Source organism: Solea senegalensis, unplaced genomic scaffold (genome assembly GCF_019176455.1).
Source record: "Solea senegalensis isolate Sse05_10M unplaced genomic scaffold, IFAPA_SoseM_1 scf7180000015589, whole genome shotgun sequence".
Classification (NCBI taxonomy): Eukaryota; Metazoa; Chordata; class Actinopteri; order Pleuronectiformes; family Soleidae; genus Solea; species Solea senegalensis.
In genome coordinates this window covers 1-21,930 of record NW_025321375.1, presented here as the reverse complement: position 1 = coordinate 21,930, position 21,930 = coordinate 1, and the positions used below count along the sequence as shown (strand labels likewise).

The 21,930-nt window shown below is 42.9% G+C and overlaps 1 protein-coding gene and 1 pseudogene across 1 annotated transcript; one reads left to right on the top strand and one right to left on the bottom strand.

Annotated features, from left to right (window-relative positions):
* Window positions 1-2,720: 2,720 nt before the first annotated feature.
* On the top strand, window positions 2,721-8,895 carry LOC122762359 (NLR family CARD domain-containing protein 3-like). Its single transcript, XM_044017556.1, has 6 exons — window positions 2,721-2,993; window positions 3,227-3,346; window positions 4,028-4,232; window positions 4,610-6,447; window positions 7,444-7,617; window positions 8,624-8,895. Exons 1-6 carry the CDS (start codon window positions 2,908-2,910, stop codon window positions 8,799-8,801), a joined length of 2,601 nt encoding a protein of 866 aa, XP_043873491.1. The 5' UTR covers window positions 2,721-2,907; the 3' UTR covers window positions 8,802-8,895.
* A 5,249-nt stretch (window positions 8,896-14,144) lies between these two features.
* LOC122762360 lies at window positions 14,145-16,524 on the bottom strand (annotated as a pseudogene).
* Between the last annotated feature and the right edge of the window lie 5,406 nt (window positions 16,525-21,930).

Genomic DNA, 21,930 nt, shown 5'->3' with positions numbered 1-21,930 from the left:
AAAGATGGCATAATACAAAGTGACCCAAAACAGCTGAATGCTTCTTTTGCTTCCTTTTATCAGGAGTTATATAATTCGGAAAGTATTTTTGACAAACATGTCTGCAATAATTTTTTAAGTAACATTAATCTATCCCGTCTTGGTAATGATGACTCCGTAAAGCTAGATAATCCCATTACATTGCAGGAGTGTGAGGCAGCTGTTAGGGATATGCGTAAAGGTAGATCACTAGGGCCGGATGGAATTCCACCTGAATTTTACCTCACCTTTTGGCCCTGGTTCATGATCCAATATTCGATCAGAGTGGGTTCATTCTCTAGGGATGTTAATTCTGCTTTAATTTCACTGCTTCTTAAAAAAGGGAAGGATCCGGTTGAGTGTTCTAGCTACAGACCTCTTTCTCTTTTAAATGCAGATTTAAAGATTTATGCGAAAATACTGGCTCGGCGGCTTCAGGGCCATATGACGGATTTGGTTCATAGTGATAAGACAGGGTTTATAAAGTCTAGACTTGCTACAGATAATGTTAGAAGACTACTGCACGTTATAGATGGTGCGCAAAGCTTAAATTCCCCTGCTGCTGTTCTTTAACTAGATGCGATGAAAGCCTTTGACTGCCTGGAGTGGCCTTTTCTGTGGTTAGTGCTTGAGTTTATGGGGTTTGGCTTGCCGTACATCATTATGATTAAGGTGCTGTATAACAACCCAACAGCTCTAGTGCTTACAGGCAAAACTAGCTCTCCTCCCTTTGTGGTCTCGAGAGGTTCAAGACAGGGCTGTCCTCTCAGCCCTCTGTTATTCGCCCTTTCTCTTGAAACTCTGCCACAAGCCATTCGCAACTCACACCCACAGTGTAGTTAAATGATCCAGTGCAATGTATTCCACATGTTCTATCTGCCTTTGAACATTATGGCAAGCTTTCTGGCTTCAAAATAAATTGGCAGAAATCAGCTTTGCTACCTTTAAATCAGGCCATGTATAATGCTTCCATTGCTGCATCTATTCCAGTCATTAATAATTTTATTTATTTGGGGATAGATATCACTTCTTCCATACAGACAATTATTAACAACAATTTTTGTAACACACTTAATAAAGTCATGGCGGATTTGGATCGGTGGTCTAACCTGCCTAATTCACTTTGTGGCAAGGTAGCCAAAATTAAAATGAATACCCTGCCCAGGGTCAATTTTATTAGCTCGATGCTCCCCCTTCCCCCACCCCCTCAATATTGGGGTAAATTACAGTCTGCTATAACTAAATTTATTTAGCATGGTAAACGACCTTGCATTAAACTCACCACAATGCAGCGAGAAAGGCAAGCCGGTGGCCTGTCTCTCCCAAAGTTTTATGGATGGACCTCTCCTGACTTGGTTTCGATCTGATGCTCAAGTGTCGTGGCGAGCTTTGGAGGAGCAGATGGTAGCTCCATACTCTTTTACTAACATTCTGCATTCCAATATCTCACTCCATCACTGCCGTTTGAGATTTGGTCCTATGATTTCATATTTGTTATCGATGTGGAGGAGGGTGGAGAAATTAGCTAACTGTTCTTGTAGCTGGGGCCCGCACTCTCCAATATTTAACAACAAGAGACTGTTGATTGGCGGTCGTCCTATTCGGTTTCCTGATTGGGAAAATAAAAATATTTATACACTTGGTGATATTGATGGTGAAGAGGGGCTTCTTACTTTTCAGGACATATGTATTAAGCATGGTATACCACGTACCTCCTTTTTCTTTTCTTTGCAGCTGAGATCTTCTTTGAAAGACATTGGTGTCCCTTTACAGAACACCACATCCACTTCTTAAAGTGTTTCACTCTGTGGGGGGCACAAGTGGTTTTGTATCGAGATTCTACTGGTTCTTACTGCAGCATTCTTACAGTCCTCTGGCGTTGGACACAATGTGGAGGAGAGATGTTCCAGATTTGGAACCTATGTTTGATTGGTGTGGATGGATGTGGGCTTAGCATCCAGAAATTCTGATCGTCAACAAATACATTATAATTTTATTCATAGGGTTTATTTAACTCCTAGGAAGCTTCATTTGATGTAGGTTATTAATGATCCTTTGTGTACTTTTTGTTCTTCCAAAGTGATTGGCACTTATTTTCACATGTTTTGGAAGTGTCCCCAAATGGCTGCCTTTTGGAAGTTGGTTGCCGTTAACCTCTCGAAGTTGTTTAAGATCAGATTGCCCTGTTCGCCTGTCACACTCATTCTGAATGATTTGTCAAGGCTGGGGTTGACACTGGACAAGAGAAGAGCATTGTTGGCTGGTCTAACGGCTGCAAGAAAAACTTGTTTTTTTTTAACATACTTGGATATTGTTTATTTGGAGCTGTCGACAGCTAGGGTCCACGGAGCAAAAGAATCGGCATTAGAGGTTTGGAATTCACTCTTAACTGTCCTCTGTGGGTTGCCGGTATAGTTTGAATGATATGAAGTTTTGGATCCAGGGGGAGTGTGGGTTTTTCTTTTTCTTTTTCTTGATATTTTTGGGACTGTGTTTTTTTTTACTTATTTATTTATTTTTTTATATATATATATTATTTTTTTTTGTTTGTTTTAGGTTGTTGTTTATTCATATGTATCTGTTTATATGTATAGGTCTGTATGTGAATTTATATTTTATGTTCTAATTTTGTAAGTGCATATACTTATCTATATTTTTCTTTTGTTGTTTCTTAAAATAAAATAAAATAAATTTATTTATTATTATTATTATTTAAATAAAATTTGATCACAAAAAAACTTTAGAGAATAACAATGCTTTCCTCACACAAATTTGTACCAGGAGCCATTTCAGCCACTGCCATTCGTGGCTCGGTCCCTAACAAGCTTATTTATATATGTAATTGAATGTTGTATGTAATAAATTTGATAATGTGATCATTATGAGCGAATGTCTTATTATTACTGTTATAAAAACATATATTCTATCACCTCGCAGGCTGCTGTGCCTCAGCTACACACTGTGTTTAAAACAAGGTGAGGTCGTGGGCCATGTTTGTATTATAACATGATATTTTAGTGGGGGGACCGCATATAATCAATTGAGGGGCCGCATATGGCCCGTGGACTGCTAGTTTGGCACCGCTGCTGTAGAGGATCAATCTTTACACAAAGATCAGCGACCACAGGCTGTAAACCTGAAATCTGTTTGTGATCAAAGTGTCTAAACAAAGACATCATCAGAGATCATGTGATGTTTGTGTTTGCAGAGGTCAGAACCAGAGACAGAGAGCAGAGTCTCCAGGACCCAGCGGTCTGTCTGTGAAGAGTGACTGGTCTATGGACAAACCTTTACACTTCAGTCATGAACCTGGAGCCTCAGAGACAAAGTAAGAGACTCAATAAATAATGCTCTCAAATCAATATGATATACTCTTGAATTAAGATAAGAAATAACCTCCATCTGTTGGAGGGAAACGTCCAAACTTCAGAGCAGCTCTGAAAGCAGCTTCACATCAACAGCTCATTTCTTTTATTTGTGGTTCAAATTGAATTTGACTGGACTTTTGTGAAGGAAGAAGAACTAAATGTGTGTGTGAGCAACAGACTGAACTGAACTGATTCAGAATCTGATGAAACGGATCAATGAGTCAAACCATTGACGAGTCAGAGAGAGTGTGAGGATGAGCCTCAGGGTTAGACCTTTACAACAGTCCATCAGAACCACTGTGAGACAAAGCTGTAAAGATGTCTTCACAGAGACATGTCCACCTGTCCCTGACGTGTCAGTGATAAAGAAATGTCTCCACAGACACATGTCCACCTGTCCCTGACATGTCAGTAATAAAGAAATGTCTCGACAGACACATGTCCACCTGTCCCCGACGTGTCAGTGATAAAGAAATGTTTCGACAGACACATGTCCACCTGTCCCCGACAGTCAGTGATAAAGAAATGTCTCCACAGAGACATGTCTAGCTGTCCCTGACTTGTCAGTAATAAACAGATGTCTTCACAGAGACATGCCCACCTGTCCCTGACATGTCAGTGATAAAGAAATGTCTCCACAGACACAAGTTTGCTGTTTCTGTGGACGAGCAGACGTCCTGCTGTCAGGACGTCCTGAAGGATCCAGTCACCACTAGCTGCGGTCACCAGTTCTGCAGACGCTGCATCTCCTCATACTTGGACCAGTCTGGTCCACCAGGAGACTCCTGCTGTCCCCAGTGTGGGAAAAGACCCAGGACAGGACGTGGACCACAGAGCATCCGTGAGTAAGACTCATAAGGAGAGCAGCTCTCATCAGCACTAGCAGACTTTAGAAATGGAAAAACAGGAGAAAACTGTTTAAAAGTTAAAAATGTGACTCATGATGGAGTTTAACTCTCTGCTGCCCCCTGCAGGTTGAAGAAATGAAGGTTTCCCCTCATTTTGCTGCTTTTCTCTCATGATTGTTCTCTTGTATGCAGATGATACTCTTTCCTTCACAATCATCACAGTTCTTCTAGAATGATTCAGTCTTTCAGAATAAAGTTATTCAAGTCATTACAGTGAAAATGTAGTTTTTCATTTGACAACAAACAACATAAAACAACAACGTCACAGAAAAACATGACACTGATGAAAATAATCCTCAGCTGCTCACATTCTTTGTCTCTTGTCTTTCAGCAGATGTTGGTCTGCAGAAGGTTCTAGATGAACATAAGATCATTCTGAGGAGCAGATTTGAACATGTGACTGAAGGAACTAAAGGAACAGGAAGTAGAACCCTCCTTAACAGGATCTTCACTGAGCTCTACATCACAGAGGGACAGAGTGAAGAGGTCAATACTCAACATGAGGTGATGCAGCTGGAGACGACCTCCAAGAAGAAGATGGTCCAGGACACTCCCATCAAGTGCTGCGACATCTTTAAAGCCTTACCTGACCAGCAGGGGAGAATCAGAGTCGTCCTGACCAACGGTGTCGCTGGTGTTGGAAAAACCTTCTCGGTGCAGAAGTTCACTCTGGACTGGGCCGAGGGTTTGGAAAACCAGGATGTGAATCTGCTGATTGTCCTCTCGTTCAGGGAGCTGAACCTGATCAGAGATCAGCAGCACAGTCTTCTCACGTTGCTCCATGTTTTCTATCCAACATTAGAGAAGGTCAGAGCAGAGGAGCTCGCTGTCTGTAAACCTTTGTTCATCTTTGACGGCCTGGATGAAAGCAGACCCTCACTGGACTTCAGCAGCAGGACGCTGGTTTCTGACGTCACACACAGGTCATCAGTCAACGTGCTGCTGATCAACCTCATCCAGGGGAATCTGCTTCCCTCGGCTCTCGTCTGGATAACTTCTCGACCTGCGGCGGCCAATCAGATCCCTCCTACATGTGTTGCCAGGGTAACAGAAGTACGAGGCTTCACTGACGACCAGAAGGACGAATACTTCAGGAAGAGATCCAGAACTGAAGATCTTTCCAGCAGAATCATCTCACACATCAAGATGTCCAGGAGCCTCCACATCATGTGTCAAGTCCCAGTCTTCTGCTGGATCAGTGCTACAGTTCTGGAGCACATGTTGACCACAGCGCAGAGAGGAGAGCTGCCCAAGACCCTGACAGACCTGTACTCACACTTCCTGCTGGTTCAAACCAAGAGGAAGAAGAACAAGTACGATAAAGGACATGAGATGAGTCCACGGGAGCTGATGGAGGCAGACAGGGACTTTCTTCTGAAGCTGGGGAGGCTGGCCTTTGAACATCTGCACAAAGGAGACATCATGTTCTACCAAGAAGACCTGGAGCGGTGTGGTCTTAGTGTGACAGAAGCCTCGGTGTACTCAGGAGTTTGTACAGAGATCTTCAGAAGAGAGAGTGTGATCTTCCAGAAATCAGTCTACTGCTTTGTTCATCTAAGCGTCCAGGAGTTTCTGGCTGCAGTCTACATGTTCCACTGTTTCACCAACAGGAAGAAAAAGGTCCTGAAGAACTTCTTCAGACAAGAAGTTGATGGTGATGATGATGAAGATGATGATGATGGTGGTTACACTTCTCTGGATGTGTTCCTGAAAGGAGCCATGGAGAAATCCCTTCAATGTGAAAATGGTCACCTGGACCTGTTTGTTCGCTTCCTTCATGGACTCTGTCTGGAGTCCAACCACAGACACTTAGGAGGTCTGCTGGGTCAGACTCAGAACAGTCCAGAAATCATCCAGAGGGTCATTGAGAACCTGAAGAAGATGAACACAAAGAACATCTCACCTGACAGAAGCATCAACATCTTCCACTGTCTGACAGAGATGAACGACCAATCAGTGCATCAGGAGATCCAAGAGTTCATGAAGTCAGAGAACAGAGGACAGAAACTCTCTGAGATCCACTGCTCAGCTCTGGCCTACATGCTGCAGATGTCTGAGGAGGTTCTGGATGAGTTGGACCTGGAAAAGTACAACACATCAGACCAGGGGAGACAGAGACTGATTCCAGCTGTGAGGAACTGCAGGAAGGCTCGGTGAGTTCAGACATGATCAATAACATCATCAGTCAGTGATGATTCATGGTTTGTTTATCAAATACACACAGAAGTCAGTTCTTCTCATTCTTCTCAGTTTGTTACTGGAGATGTTTTAAATGACGAAAGTGAAGATTTGTCAGCTGGTTGTGATTCTTGTTTTGAACTGTTCATGATAAGACAGAAAGACAAGAGAAACCAACAGTTCACACAATGAACAAACACTAGGGGGCAGTCAGTCAGTCAGTCAGTCATCATCTACCGCTTTATCCTCAACCAGAGGGTCGCGGGGGGTGCCGTGCCAATCTCAGCTACATCGGGCGATAGGCGGGGTACACCCTGGACAGTTCGCCAGTCCATCGCAGGGCCACACAGATAGAGACAAACAACCATTCACTCTCACACTCACTCCTATGGTCAATTTAGAGTGTCCAATTTACCTATCCCCACACTGCATGTTTTTGGACTGTGGGAGGAAGCCGGAGAACCCGGAGAGAACCCACGCACACACGGGGAGAACATGCAAACTCCATGCAGAAAGGCCCTTGTTCCAACCGGGGCTCGAACCCGGGTCTTCTCGCTGCAAGGCGAGAGTGCTAACCACTACACAGCCGTGTGGCCCCACTAGGGGGCAGTGGAGAGAAAATGTGACAGAACCAGACTCAAACATGTGCAGCATCTGCCTCGACCAGTTGTGGTGAAAGGACAAAATGGAGGACAGAGGAGAGGAGGGGGAGAGAAAGTGAAAGAGGGAGGTGAGGTAGAGACAGAACAGAGAGACCAGGAGCAGAAATATAACAGTTGTGTCAGCTTCTAAGTTTAAACAGGACTTATGACATTTGTATACAACTACAATGTTATTGATGTTCTATTAATGAGACATAAACATTAGACTGATATCAACTTTAATTATAGTATCATATTAATAATAATAACAATACTACTGGTTTCAAGCAGCAAATTTGTCTAAAGTCTCATATTTTATTCTTTATTCAGGTTGAGGGAATACACTTTGACAGAGATCAGCTGTTCTTCTCTGGCCTCAGCGCTGAAGTCCAACCCCTCACACCTGAGAGACCTGGACTTGAGTCTGAACTATATGCAGGATTCAGGAGTGAAGCTGCTGTGTTCTGGACTGGAGAGTCCACATTGTAGACTGGAGACTCTGGGGTGAGTTCACTGACTCTCTGTTACTGTTGTAAATGTCAGATGTTGCATCCACAACTGAAAGTCATTCATGTTGTCACATGAGTTGAATCAGTGATGGTTGTTCCATGTTTCCACTTTTTCTTCCCTCAGATGTAGAATCAGGATCTTTTCACAGCTGACGTGTTTTTTGTTTTCTAAAGTGTTTCAGTCGCTGTAGTTTTCACGTCAGTCGCAGCTTTGACCTTTTCTGACTGAACTTGATGTTTTTCACTTTCTCCTCTGACACGTTCACATGTAGCCAATCAGAATGAGTGTTGTTGATGATGTCACAGCTGTGACTATTTACAAACAAACAGGAGCTTCCTCTCATCTTCAAATCAGCTGTGTCTCAGTTCATAAGGCTGGATCCTCCAAGTGTGGACTCATGGTCCAGATGTTGTCAACATGTGTCACAGCACCGTGACGTGGGCGTGTCCCAACTGTCACATGACTCGTCATCTGGTGTATGTTTGGCGGACGGCCGTGTCCCAGAATTCTTTGCAGCAATAAAGGTGGTGGTAATGCACCTTTAAGCTGGTTTACTAAACACAGATGAATCAAAGAATCAAATCAAGTGTAAAATATAGAATTGTAAAGATGTTGAGAAGAAGTGTGATTCAGGACTTTGAAGTGTAGAGGGCAGTATTGAACCTCTCAGTGTACAGCCTGCACACAGACTCCACCTGTTTCTGCTTCTTATCATTGATTCATTTCATTGAGTTGAACTTGATGTGAAAAGTGAGGCTGTGTTGAAATTCACCTGTGACTTCTTTGTCATTTTGCTGCTGTTTCTTTGCGTCAAACGTCTTTATTCTTCACGTTCACTTGAACTGAACCTTCACACACTCGTGTGTCTCACAGTCACATGACTCATGCTTTCTAAATACACTGTAGAAAATGTTCAGATACATTTTCATCCTCACAGCTGATATTTGACTCACACATTAAAATTCACCTGCTGAACAAAACACTTTTATTCTTTATTCAGGTTGTTGGGCTGCAGTTTGACAGAGATCAGCTGTTCTTCTCTGGTCTCAGCTCTGAAGTCCAACCCCTCACACCTGAGAGACCTGTACCTGAGTGATAACGAGCTGCAGGATTCAGCAGTGAAGCCTCTGCGTGATCTTCAGAAGAGTCCAGACTACAGACTGGAGACTCTGTTGTGAGTAGAGTGTTGTTCTAATCACAGTCAGACAAACATCAGTGTTTCCTCAGTGAAGCTGTGACAGCACAATAGTGACAGACTTCATGATTGGACACAAAGACACAGAGAGACAACAGACGAGCCACGAGCTGCTGCTACTCACAGACTAGAGCTGAGCGCCTCACATGATGAGCGTCCATCAGCTGTTTGTAGTTTGACTTCATCACAGATTATAGATCCACTGTATCATACACTGTAAAAACAGCAGCACATCTTGTTTGGTTAGAAAACGTCAAAGTAGCCACTTTCAGACTGGAACGTCATTTTCCTTCAAACTCTGACAAAAGCATGAAGAAATGAGCAAAATATCAAGAAATGATCTTTATCACAAGCAAAGAAATGAAAGTGAGTCTTCTCTGACTTTAAGAATTGACACCTTGGCAAGGGAGAACCCAAAAGCACGACAACGAGGCAGGAAAACGCAGATTACTAAGTCCAAAAGCAGGAAATCAGTCACAAACAGGCAAACACATCAGAACAAGAAGACTAACTAGAAATGCTGGAGCAAAAAACCAACACAAGACCATCTGAAAATGGGCTGCTATATAATCACTGAGGGACTAATGAGCCAATGGAAAAGCAGGTGAGGGAAATGAGTTGATTGCATGGAAGAAAGATGACAGGAGAACTAGTGACAAGACATGGAAACAAATGAAAAAGACATGAAACAAACTAAGAGTTAGTGTAAGTACGTAAGTACAGAGAGAGTGAATTTGACCTTTGTGTTTTAAACACAGCAGTAGTGAAGCAGGAGCAGCAGGGATTTCATTCAAACTGTTTGTTTGTTACTGTTTATTAAAGCTTACATGAAGTTGTCATTCTCTTCTTTTAAGACAATGTTAGAGTTAGTTTTCTTCAATTTTTCGGTCAAAAATGAGGACAATTTCCCAGAAAGTAGACTTCATTGACCTTTTTTTAAAAGTCTTCCACAAACACCTTCAAGTGTAAACCACATAAAACCACGAGAAAGTTATTTACATTCACATTATATCAAATAACATGAAGAGGCTGCAGACACAGACATGATAGTGACTCTGCTGTAAACATGAACACTGGAGTGACAAAGCCCGCCCCTTTCTGTTGGACCTCAGGTTAAAGCTCCGCCTCCAAGACTCTGTAACATGAGTCAAAATCAAAGTTGTCTCTGGTTTAAGGTTTATAGACAAATTCTGCATGAACAGAATATAAACACAACTTTTTCCTGAAGAAATATGCAAATGAGTGACTTGAGTATCGTCACCATGTGTGTGTGTGTGTGTGTGTGTGTGAGGCAACATGAAACAGTGGCAACAACAATTCAATCAAAAAACCAAATGTCCCTGAAATATATCTACTAACAAATACTTTCCATCAAAGTACACAGAGTACGCATTTAAGGCCACAGCTGAACATGTGACCTTGACTTCCATGTCAACAGAGATGAACATAAAGAAACAGCAACCCCTGCTGGTGAGGAGTAGTTCCTGCAGCACTATAGATGCACTATATGGACAAAAGTATTTGAATTGACGTGTTTCAATGGGGCTTTGGACTCTCGGCCTCTTCTCTCAGTGAAGGACAATCTGAAGTTCAGCAGACGCAGACATTTCTACTCCAACATGACTGTGTCCCAGTGGACAAAGCAACCACTATAAAGACATGAGCCCTGACCTTTAACCCCATCCAGCACCTTTGGGATGAACTGGAACAGAGATTAAGAGCCAGACCTTGTGGTCCAGCATCAGTGTGTGACCTCATCAATGCTCGACACAATGAATGGACACTAATTGTCACAGAAACACTTCAAAGTGTTGAGCAAAGTCTTCCAAGAAGAGTTGAAGCTGTTAAAGCTGCAAAACTCCATATGAAAATACTGTGAATGTATTTGAATACTTCATAATAGTCCAAATACTTCTGTTGATTTGTTTTCACACAACTCCAAACAACCAGTGTTTGGTGAACGAGTGAATGTGAGCTGTTGTAACATGTGATGTTATTATTCCACATCTGAGCTGCATCACTGACTCTGACTCTGACTCTCTGTCGTCTTCTCTCAACAGGTGGTGAATGTGATGAGTGTGTGTGAGTGTGTGTGTGTGCGTGTGTGTGTGTGCGGCGTGAGTGTGTGTGTGTGTGCGTGTGTGTGAGGGTGTGTGTGTGTGTGTGTGTGTGTGTGTGCGTGTGTTTGAGACACTGTGTGTGTGTGTGTGTGAGACGCTGCTTCAACAGATCTGTGACAGAACTCCAACGATGATGGTGTGATTTTTCAGTCCTAACGTCCTGAACCTGTGACGAGCTGTTTCAACATTTAACATAATGTGTCTTTAATCCAAGAGTATTCATCTACAATGTTAATAATATCCATAACCTTTATTACATTATGTATTACATATCTAACAGTTTAACCCTGACCAGTCAACATGTGTTTCCTTTTCATTTGCATCAGTTCAATGTATCTATGTTGTCTATTGATAAGTTTTAAAAAAATGCTTTTTAAATATTTGACAGAATTGAGAATTGAAATATTCCAAAACTCTGAACTCCAGCACATTAGAGCTAATGAAAATAATGCCTGGTTCACAGTATGTGGAGCTAAAAAGAGTGTCCTAAAACACCAGCAAGTCCTAAAACACCATCAAGTCCTAAAACACCAGCAAGTCCTAAAACACCATCAAGTCCTAAAACACCAGCAAGTCCCAAACACCATCAACAGCAAGTCCTAAAAGGCCAGCAAGTCCTAAAACACCATCAAGTCCAAAAGGCCAGCAAGTCCTAAAACACCAGCAAGTCCTAAAACACCATCAAGTCCAAAACACCAGCAAGTCCTAAAAGGCCAGCAAGTCCCTAAAACACCATCAAGTCCTAAAACGCCAGCAAGTCCTAAATGTCAGCAAGTCCTAAACGCCATCAAGTCCTAAAACGCCAGCAAGTCCTAAAACGCCAGCAAGTCCCAATACCAGCAAGTCCCAAAAGCCAGCAAGTCCTAAAACACCAGCAAGTCCTACAACACCAGCAAGTCCTAAACGCCAGTAAGTCCTAAACGCCAGCAAGTCCTAAACACCATCAAGTCCTAAAATGCCAGCAAGTCCTAAAACGCCAGCAAGTCCTAAAACACCATCAAGTCCTAAAATGCCAAGTCCCAATCGCCAGCAAGTCCCAAAATGCCAGCAAGTCCTAAAACACCAGCAAGTCCTACAACACCAGCAAGTCCTAAAATGCCAGCAAGTCCTAAAACGCCAACAAGTCCTAAAACGCCAGCAAGTCCTAAAACACCAGCAAGTCCTAAACACCATCAAGTCCTAAAGCAAGTCCTAAAACACCATCAAGTCCTAAAACACCAGCAAGTCCTAAAACGCCATCAAGTCCTAAGACACCAGCAAGTCCATCAAGTCCTAAAGCCAGCAAGTCCCAAACGCCAGCAAGTCCCACACCAGCAAGTCCCAAAATGCCAGCAAGTCCTAAAACACCAGCAAGTCCTACAACACCAGCAAGTCCTAAAACGCCAACAAGTCCTAAAACGCCAACAAGTCCTAAAACGCCAGCAAGTCCTAAAACGCCAGCAAGTCCTAAAACACCAGCAAGTCCTAAAACACCATCAAGTCCTAAAACACCAGCAAGTCCTAAAACCATCAAGTCCTAAGACACCAGCAAGTCCTAACGCCATCAAGTCCTAAACGCCATCAAGTGCTAAACGCCAGCAAGTCCTAAACATGATCGCCAGCAAGTCCCAAGTTTTGGGACTTGCTGGCGCTTTTTAGGACCTGCTGGTGTCCTAAACCGCCAGCAAGTCCTAAAACCGTATGTCTGTCTGCTTATTCTGTTTGTGTGTGTAATGGCACATTCTCACCGCTTTTACTCGCCACACGCATGGTTTAAGTAGTGTTTCCACTAGCCTAGTACCTGGTTAGACAAGACACCAGCAAGTCCTAAAAGCCATCAAGTCCTAAAAGCCAGCAAGTCCTAAAACACCAGCAAGTCCTAAAACGCCAGCAAGTCCCAATAGCCATCAAGTCCTAAAACGCCAGCAAGTCCCAAAACGCCAACAAGTCCCAAAACACCATCAAGTCCCAAAGCCATCAAGTCCTAAAAGGCCAGCAAGTCCCTAAAACACCATCAAGTCCTAAAACGCCAGCAAGTCCTAAAACGTCATCAAGTCCTAAAACGCCATCAAGTCCTAAAATGCCAGCAAGTCCTAAAACCCCATCAAGTCCTAAAACGCCAGCAAGTCCTAAAACATGATCGCCAGCAAGTCCCAAGTTTTGGGACTTTCTGGCGGTTTTAGGACACCAGCAAGTCCTAAAATGCCAGCAAGTCCTAAAAACCGGTATGTCTGTCTGCTTATTCTGTTTGTGTGTGTAATGGCACATTCCCACCGGCTCTACTCGCCTCGCCTCACCACGGCATGGTTTAAGTAGTGTTTCCACTAGCCTAGTACCTGGTTAGACGAGGTTCCAAGCGTGCTTAAAAGCAGATACTATGCGATGATTGGTCAGACTGACGGCCGCTGAGTCCCGTCACAGGAAGAGACCTCCCACACACAAATCAAGCCGAACAGCTTGTAGATGAATTGTAGATGAATTAACTACTTAACAATCCTAAAAATGTGGGTTAATCTCCAACAACTACAGAAGTGTGGTGTGAAGTCACTAGACATTAGTGTGTGTGAGTGTGTCGCGTATAAAATAAAGTCACCGCAGTTTCACTCAGCCGTGCAGTGATGACTCACATGTTTGCTTCAGAGACTCTGTCTGAACTTTCAGTGGATTTTTCTGCACTCTTTGTCCAGTCCCACGTTGATCCCACGCCTGCGTTTCTCATGTATATTTGAGGATCTCCATCGTGTGTCCCGCGTTGTTTTTCCTGTGTAAGAATAAAGACTGTTTCTTACCACCGTATTGCATCTGGGTCCAGTGCTGTTCGTGACATGGTGCTCCAATTTGGTTATTAATTGATTATTTAATCAATTTTGAACAATTGAATAATTTAATTCCAATAATTGAATCAAACTTAATAATTAAATCATTATTTAAAAAGCAAGCAAACAAACAAACAAAAAACATATTGTGTAAATTGTGTGTAAATACAGTACATGCATACAGACAGAGAGATAGGTGGCTGTGGGTGGTTTTGTTCAGGATGGCCTAAAGTTCTGCCCGCTGAGTGAAAAAGTTGTCATTTCAGATGACTAAGTTAAAAAAATGTTTTAAAGTGGCCTGGATACAACATTTGTTATTGCTGAATATCTCTTCTAAATGATGTGGTTAACAACTTTACAGCCATTAAAGTGTGTACAATACTTATTCAACACCTCAGTTGACTTTCTGGTTTAGTACAAAGTCATGTCATGGATGGGTACAGATGATCTTTGACTTTGGCCATGACTTGATAACATGGTTCCAGCAGGACTGGGTGGAGGTCTAATTGTGATCTCTAAGATTTGATTTAGTCTCCTATGCAGTTGTGTGGCCCTTGGACCACAATGTGCAGCTATTTCCTTAAAGGGGGCCCTCTGAAACTTCTCCATCACTTGTCTCCTCCACTCTCTGTCCTGCTCCTCCATATCCACACTGCCCACAATGACATTTTTCAAGGCTTTGAATGTGATCTCCTCTGTCACTCTCCTCTCTTCTTTCTCTGGACTATTTCTAGACTCTAACTCCACCTGTGAGACAGTTTCACCAATGGATCATCATCTGTGTACTGAGGAATGAAAGGTATAGAAAGTCTCTCTGTGTTATAACCACCACCCCCAAGGACTTCAGAGATTTTTGACTGGAGAAATAAAACATCCCCTTCCACATTCTCCAGTGAGGCAGGCAGCTTGGGGTTGTACGTGAAGACACCCTCGGGTAAAAGGTGAGGGCTATTTACCTGCATGACCTTAATAACCTCGTGTATATACTTGCAAAAGGCTGGAATAGTGGTGAGCTGGCAAATAAGGTTGAAGTAAGCGGCAGTCAGGGAATGAATAACACAGCGATTGTAAATAGGCAGATCCTCGTCAGTTGACAGTGCCAGGTCCTGCAATGCAACTGTCCGGCGAACGAGGTCCAGAACCACCTCTGGATTTGCCAGCTCCACACTCAAAATGGCAAACAAAGCAAAAAGGTTCTCGTAATGCTGCCTACCATTGCTCTGCTCCTTGCACGCCAAGTAGATGTGTTGGTAAAGCTGCTGGCCGTGACCTTTCATGAATAAGTTATCTTGTCTGGAACACTTGACCACTTTGATCTTGAGCACAGATATGTCCAGGATGCTGCTCATGCTGAGGAGCTTGGACCTGTTGTCATGCCAATCCATGAGACTAATAAGTATTTGGAGTGCCAACAGTTGCACCTCTGGATCCTTGGTGAGAGACACGGACAGCAGTGGCTCCAGGTAAGAGCTTAGCTGGGTTTTCAGCATGTTGGTGGTATGGAAACTTGCTGTCACCTGGACTAAGGACTTAAGTAACATGACTTGAATCATCCTGGTACCCTCAGGCCCTGAGCCTGTGGATGGCATGGCTGTGTGAATACCAGGGATTTTGCCCATAATGAAGAGCATGACCTCTGACCTCTGGTAAGCTGGCAGAGTGTTGGCAAATGAACTGATGGTACGGATGACAGCCTCTCCCTGAGCGTTGGTGATCTGCTACTGCCGTCATATGAACATGTCAACTCATAGTCAACACTCAAATGAAGCTGCTGCACCAAAGTGTTGAAAATCTCCAACACTGTGAGACCAACAGAGCAGCTGGCTGCGATGGCAGCTGCCTCCAGCAAGACCTCTATGATTCCAGCTCACACTGTGGCTGAGTTCTTGCTGTGAGCAGCCAGGTGACCAAGAAGCTGCTGGATGACCAAGTGAGAGTGCTGAGATCGGATGGAGTACATAATGATTTTGAAGCAATGCACTGCAAAGGTTGTCCCCTCCTATAGAGAATGGTTATCTAAGTGCATTAGCATGGGTGTGATGACATTCTTGATTTGGCCATAGGCAGCTCGTCTCAGAAGCTCTCTAAAGCAGCACTCTGTCAACTCCACCAAGCCCCTCTTTTCTTTCTCTGACATCCGCAGCAGCGAAGGGGAGTGGTTCTCTGTGCATTCTCCACTCTGCAGGTTGAAAAGTAGGGAGAGGGGACAATCTTGTCCATGAGCTCAGGGTCCCAGATATTGGTCTGTAGGTCGTCATTCACCGTCTTCCTCACTACTCCATTTAGACCCTTGATACCTGCCATGCGAATCTTGAAGCAGATATCGGGGTCCTCGTCGCTAAAGTGGCACATGTCACTGAAACGTGACACAAAAAAATGGTAACAGCGGTGGTAGGAGGGGTTGTCCTCTTGTATATTGGCAAACTTCACAAAGGAATTGGTTCCTAGGATCTGTAGGCTAGGTTTGTCCGACTCTAGCACCTCACGCACCATCTTCAGGAAACTCTCCACAAACAGGTTGATGCTCTGAGAGCGACAGGCCATCAGCAGCTGGTCCAGCGCTTCCATTGCTATGCACACATACCTGTATCTTTGTCGAGCCACATCCTTTGACATTCTCTTAGACAGGTAAGCGCCAATACAGTCAAGCTCTTCTGGAACCGACAAGGCATAGAATGTCAGCTTCTCCATGTTGGCTTTTACTAGCCCATTCTTTTGGTTTGCTGGAAAGATGTTGTCTACCAATCGCTTGTACAGAGGACTGAGTGCTCCACAACAGTCACCGATCAAGAAAGATATGATTCTTTGCAGTGACATGGTTGTGAAATTTGTTCTTTTTTAAGTAAGACTAGAAGAGAGAGCAGTAATGCAACCGTGTGAGTTCCAACTGATGTGGAGCACTAGAGGTTATCTTGTAATGTACGAACTCCTTCCAGGTGACATGGAACACTAGAGAAGTCTTTGAAGAGGAGCTTTGATGCTGGCACATAATAAACATGATGGATGTTACTTTGACATGCAGATGGTCTCTGCCAGTTTGGACTTCCCGGGACAATTAAAATGCTTTTTTCATGTAGTATATTCAAAGGACAACAGGCTGACCTGGGGCGCTCAGGTTTTTCCCTATAATCAGTTTTTAATATTGAGAAGAATTGTCATCTTGCCATTAAGGCAATTTTCTTTAAGGTGTTTTGAACGCAACAAAGAAGGACGAGAAGATGAGACTGAGAACTTAGAACAGTGATTGCGAACTTCAGAACTTTGAACAGTGGAGGGCAGCATTACACCTCTCAGTGTACAGTCTGCTGGAAATGATTAGAGCAAGAAGTCTTTGATCTTCTGAAAAGCAACATAATAAAGAAGAGCTTTCCTACTAAAATGGGAATTACATGGTTTTTCCACCTGGTTCCTGTTTATAAATGTTGGTGTTTTTGGATCTGCATTATTATGGGGAAGGAACACCATATTTCTGCATCTGTAATATTTGTTAGCTAATTAGTGTTAAATACTTTCCAGATATAATAACTATAATAACTATAATTAACTGTCAGGAGCAACACAAGGTTAAGGGTCTTGCCCTTAACCCACAAACCCACAAACCCACAACCTTTGAGTTGAAAGGAGGGTCAAACTTTGTGCTGCTGTTTTTGATAAAAGGGCACAGTTGCATGATGGTCATTTTTCCTCAGTAAGTTTACTCTATGATGACTGTGGCCGTTTCTCAATATCCATACCTGTGCGTATTTGTGCGTACTTGTGAAAACGTCATCAGCCTCAGTCCAAGTGCTGTTCCAATTCTCAAGTAAGCGAACAGCGAGGACGGTTCTCAAACCCGGAAGTGTTCTCGCTCTGTCCATTTTTACCAAGTATGCATCGGAGGTGACATAAGCGTACTTGGGATGGCCATTTATCCCAGAATACATTTCGGCGTTTCATGATGGAACACAGAACGCACAATTGTAAGTAAAAAACCTTAAATAAAACCGTTCTTGTACCGCGGAACGCAGTTTTAAGATCATTACTGGTGAGAAAGTAGTCATTTAGAATTCAAAAATGTGGTTTGTGTATTAAAATATCAAGTATTTATAGTTTGTCAGCGATGTTTTCGGAGGTGAACAGCTCCACTGTGAGGACGCTCAGTGCTCACAGTGCCCGGCACAGAGCAGCGTTACCTCGGCCTGAAATGATGAATTATCCGCTTTCTCAGAGGAAAGCCTCCTCTCCCTCCTCTGCAATCTGGCTCTTCTTTCCCAGATCCTCCTCCTCAGGTCAGCAGCCTCCTCTTCGGCCTGCCGGTAAAGCATCCCGACGGCGAGAACAGCAACACATCTTGCATCCATTTTAGTTAGTATTTTTTTTAATCCAGGTGTGTTAGAGCAGGGTAACATCTAAGTCATGCAGGACAGTGGTCCCTGAGGACCAGATTGTACAACACCATCAACATCCCACCAATGGTCTGTTATATGAAGACAAAAGACTACAAAACATTAAAAATGTGTTGAATATAAATAACGACATGAGTTGTGGTATGTTTTTTTTAAATAATATAGCTTTATTGTAAGTGATTTAATGTTATATATATGATTACATATGTTTATATGTGTACTCCCGTACTTGGTAAGTATATACTCCCAGCGTACTTCTCAAGTATATACTTCCCAAGTAAGTACTTGTTTATTTGAGTATTGAGAAACGGCCTGTATCTGCACTTTAGAGAGGAGAGGTCAAAGGGGAAGTGATCAGAACAATGATGCACAGCAGAGGAGCTGTTCAGTGTCACTGTCACTGTGCTGAAATCATTCTGGTCACTTTTTCAACAATCTATAAATGTGCCAGTGTCACACGTCATGATCCAATGACACACAGAATAATGTGTGTAATGACTCATTTACTGTCCCTGATTGTGTTTTGGAAACAATGAAAATTGAGTCATTTGAATTAACAAATGTCACTCACTACAACTAATAATCACACAAATTATGAACAACATAAAACACCAGTGACTGTGATTTTTAGTTGTAGTGAGTGACATTTGTTAATTCAAATAACTTGATTTTCATTGTGCTTTTGATATTCATTGATCTAGATTGATTCAAGTTGCTTAATTCATATTATTAAGTCAGTCAGTCAATCATCATCTACCGCTTTATCCTCCACCAGAGGGTCGCGGGGGGTGCTGTGCCAATCTCAGCTACATCGGGCGATAGGCGGGGTACACCCTGGACAGTTCGCCAGTCCATCGCAGGGCCACACACAGATAGAGACAAACAACCATTCACTCTCACACTCACTCCTATGGTCAATTTGGAGTGTCCAATTTACCTAATCCCCACATTGCATGTTTTTGGACTGTGGGAGGAAGCCGGAGAACCCGGAGAGAACCCACGCACACACGGGGAGAACATGCAAACTCCATGCAGAAAGGCCCTTGTTCCAACCGGGGCTCGAACCCGGGTCTTCTCGCTGCAAGGCGAGAGTGCTAACCACTAAACCACCGTGTGGCCCCATATTATTAAGTTATATTGATAATTCACTTAAACGCTCTGTGTCTTTTGTGCACGTATGCTGTGACAAACGGGGTTCAGAGAGCCAGTGCACAAATCTATTCCTTCAAAATTGTTTTATTGGAATATAAGAATTGCGTAGACTGATTTTAAACACATACCGTAGATTGATTGTCTTTTCTCGTTTTCGGGGTGGTGCCCCAATTTACAAAATTAACATTTACTTTATTTTTCAAAAATATTTAAGTAACTATTAAACATAATTATTTAATTATTTTTAACAATCAAATGATTGCCCATAACTGTTGTTCCCCAAAAATTAAGATATATTTTACACAGGTAGGTGGAACCACCTCCAGCTGCAGGGTCATCAGCTGGCAGCCACCTGTCACTGATGCTTCGCTACCAATTGAATATCGTAGCACAACTACATGTTAGCTCCTCCCGCTAACCTGAAGCTGCTGCAACTACTAGTTCGTAACCATGGCAACTGCTGATTGAACTACTGAAGTAGAAAAGATTCACATTTAAGAAGCTGAATATCGTGTTATGGAAGCGTTGTGATTGGAGACAAATACAGCCAGTCTAAATTTATAAAGTCTCTGATTGGTTGATTTTGTGGCACATTTGTAACGCTGTGCCAAGTTGAGTGCGCGCTCGGGTAAAGAAGAGCGAGCGCTCGGGTAAAGATGAGCGAGCGCTCGGGTAAAGAAGAGCGAGCGCTCGGGTAAAGAAGAGCGAGCGCTCGGGTAAAGATGAGCGAGCGCTCGGGTAAAGATGAGCGTGCACAGAAGGTTGAGATTTGAGATGTGAGAGGACATACGAGTAAAATTGATTAAACTGTTAAAATGAATATTTGCAAACATGCAAATACATGTATTAAGCTTGCAAAATATATTTTTCTGTGCTCAAAATCTCACATTGTTCCTTCATGAATGTGGCCCAAATATAACACCATACTCTTCCACCGGTGTTACGCTGTGTCTCCTGCTCTCTCTGTGATTGATCTACTATTACGATCGATGAACTGAACAAGCACTCGTTTTGTAAATTGGTTAATACTTTCACCCGCTACTTAAACTCTCACTGTCACTCTCACGATTCACGTACTGTGGTTTTTCTTTGCTAGCGTGACAAGTTAGCTTAGCAGCGATGGCTTCTCCTTCTCCTGCTCTCTCCTGTGTTGTGTGCCACATGTTGAGTTACTCCTCTGCCTCCTTTAGTGATAAAGACACTGGAGGCGGGGCTTAGTGAGGTAGAAACTCAGTTTCGCACCATAGAAGCTAAGTCAGTTAGCCACTCCCCTGGCATTAGCTCCCTCAGCAGCTCCCGTGCAGCTGGAGCAGCTCTCTTATCTAGAAGTTTAGGGAAGTCTATTAGAAACTCAACACCGTGACAATCCAGAGTTGAGACCAGGGCCTGTTTCAGAAAGCAGGTTCAACAAACTCTGAGTTAAAACCTTAACTCTAGATTGACCAGTTGTTGGTTTCAGAACAGCTGATCAGCATTAGTTCAGTTCACTCTGTGTTCAGTGTGTGCGTTAGGAATGAAAAAAGCCATCATCAATGGAGCTCTGATGCTATGATTCACCATGGCAACGGGTAAACAAAGAGCACAGCCGCCATTTTAATCCAGTTGAGCAGAAATATGAACACATGATATTTATGTGAAGGAGTCAATAAATGAACACAATTACATTTTATATTCATCATTTAACAGACTTTCCTTTCATTAATGATGATTAATGCTGCAGTTCTACCATATGTTACATTTGATTTGATCTTTATTCAGCTGGAACCTGACGAGACACAAACTGAAGACGACATGATGTGATCTATGACAGGAACATTTCAACTACAGTACAGAGAGTGTCTACAGTGATGATGAGCCTACAGTAACACACGCTAACACAATCTGTCTAACCCTGGTCTCATGAGGAGAGACGGCGTCCATGGATGGAGCAGCTCTCTGATCCAGAAACCCATGACCATCCAGAGCTGAGACCAGGACACAGAGTTGCAGTCGTTCATGCTTCTCTGTGCTTCTTTTCAAGCAGTCACCATTTAATAACCCCGTAGAGACTGTGTCTGTGTGTCCGTCCCCGACCTACTAAAGTAAATAAATCAATAACAAACAAGAGGAGTTAGACATTCTAATTTAATAAAGATCAATACCAACAATAAAATAGAGACCAAGAATACCACTTTTAAATGTGGACTATTAAATATAAGACCAGTCTCATCGAAATCTGGTTTAATTAATGAAGCTCAGGCCAAGGAGGAGGAGGAGTAGCAGCAGCAATTTTTAATACTAGATTATTAATCAATCCCAAGCCCAAACCAGGACATTCATCATTATTCTTAATCTATCTCATCCTAGTTGGAAATCACAGAAACCAATGATGATAGTCACAGTTTATCGTCCACCTGCACCTTATTCAGAGTTCCTATCAGAGTTCTCTGAGTTCTTATCTGAGTTAGTGCTTAAGACAGATCAAATCATAATTGTAGGGGATTTCAACATCCATGTCGTCATGTTCCGTTGTCAATGTCATTTTATTGTGAAATTCCCTCTTATTTTGAAGTCTTTTTCGTCCCTTGTCTGTGTGCACTTTACTTTTCCCCTCTGTGATTAGCCAACCTGTTTCACCTGTGTCTTGTTCGTCGTCTCCCTAATTCCTCAGTGTATATAAC

Excerpts from the sequence above, each read along its gene's own strand:
- LOC122762359 (XM_044017556.1), top strand. The coding sequence starts at position 2,908 with ATGTCTTATTATTACTGTTATAAAAACATATATTCTATCACCTCGCAG. Across the intron at positions 3,347-4,027 it reads CCTGGAGCCTCAGAGACAAA|ACACAAGTTTGCTGTTTCTG; the intron begins GTAAGAGACTCA and ends ATGTCTCCACAG. Across the intron at positions 4,233-4,609 it reads GACCACAGAGCATCCGTGAG|GTCTCTTGTCTTTCAGCAGA; the intron begins TAAGACTCATAA and ends CTCACATTCTTT.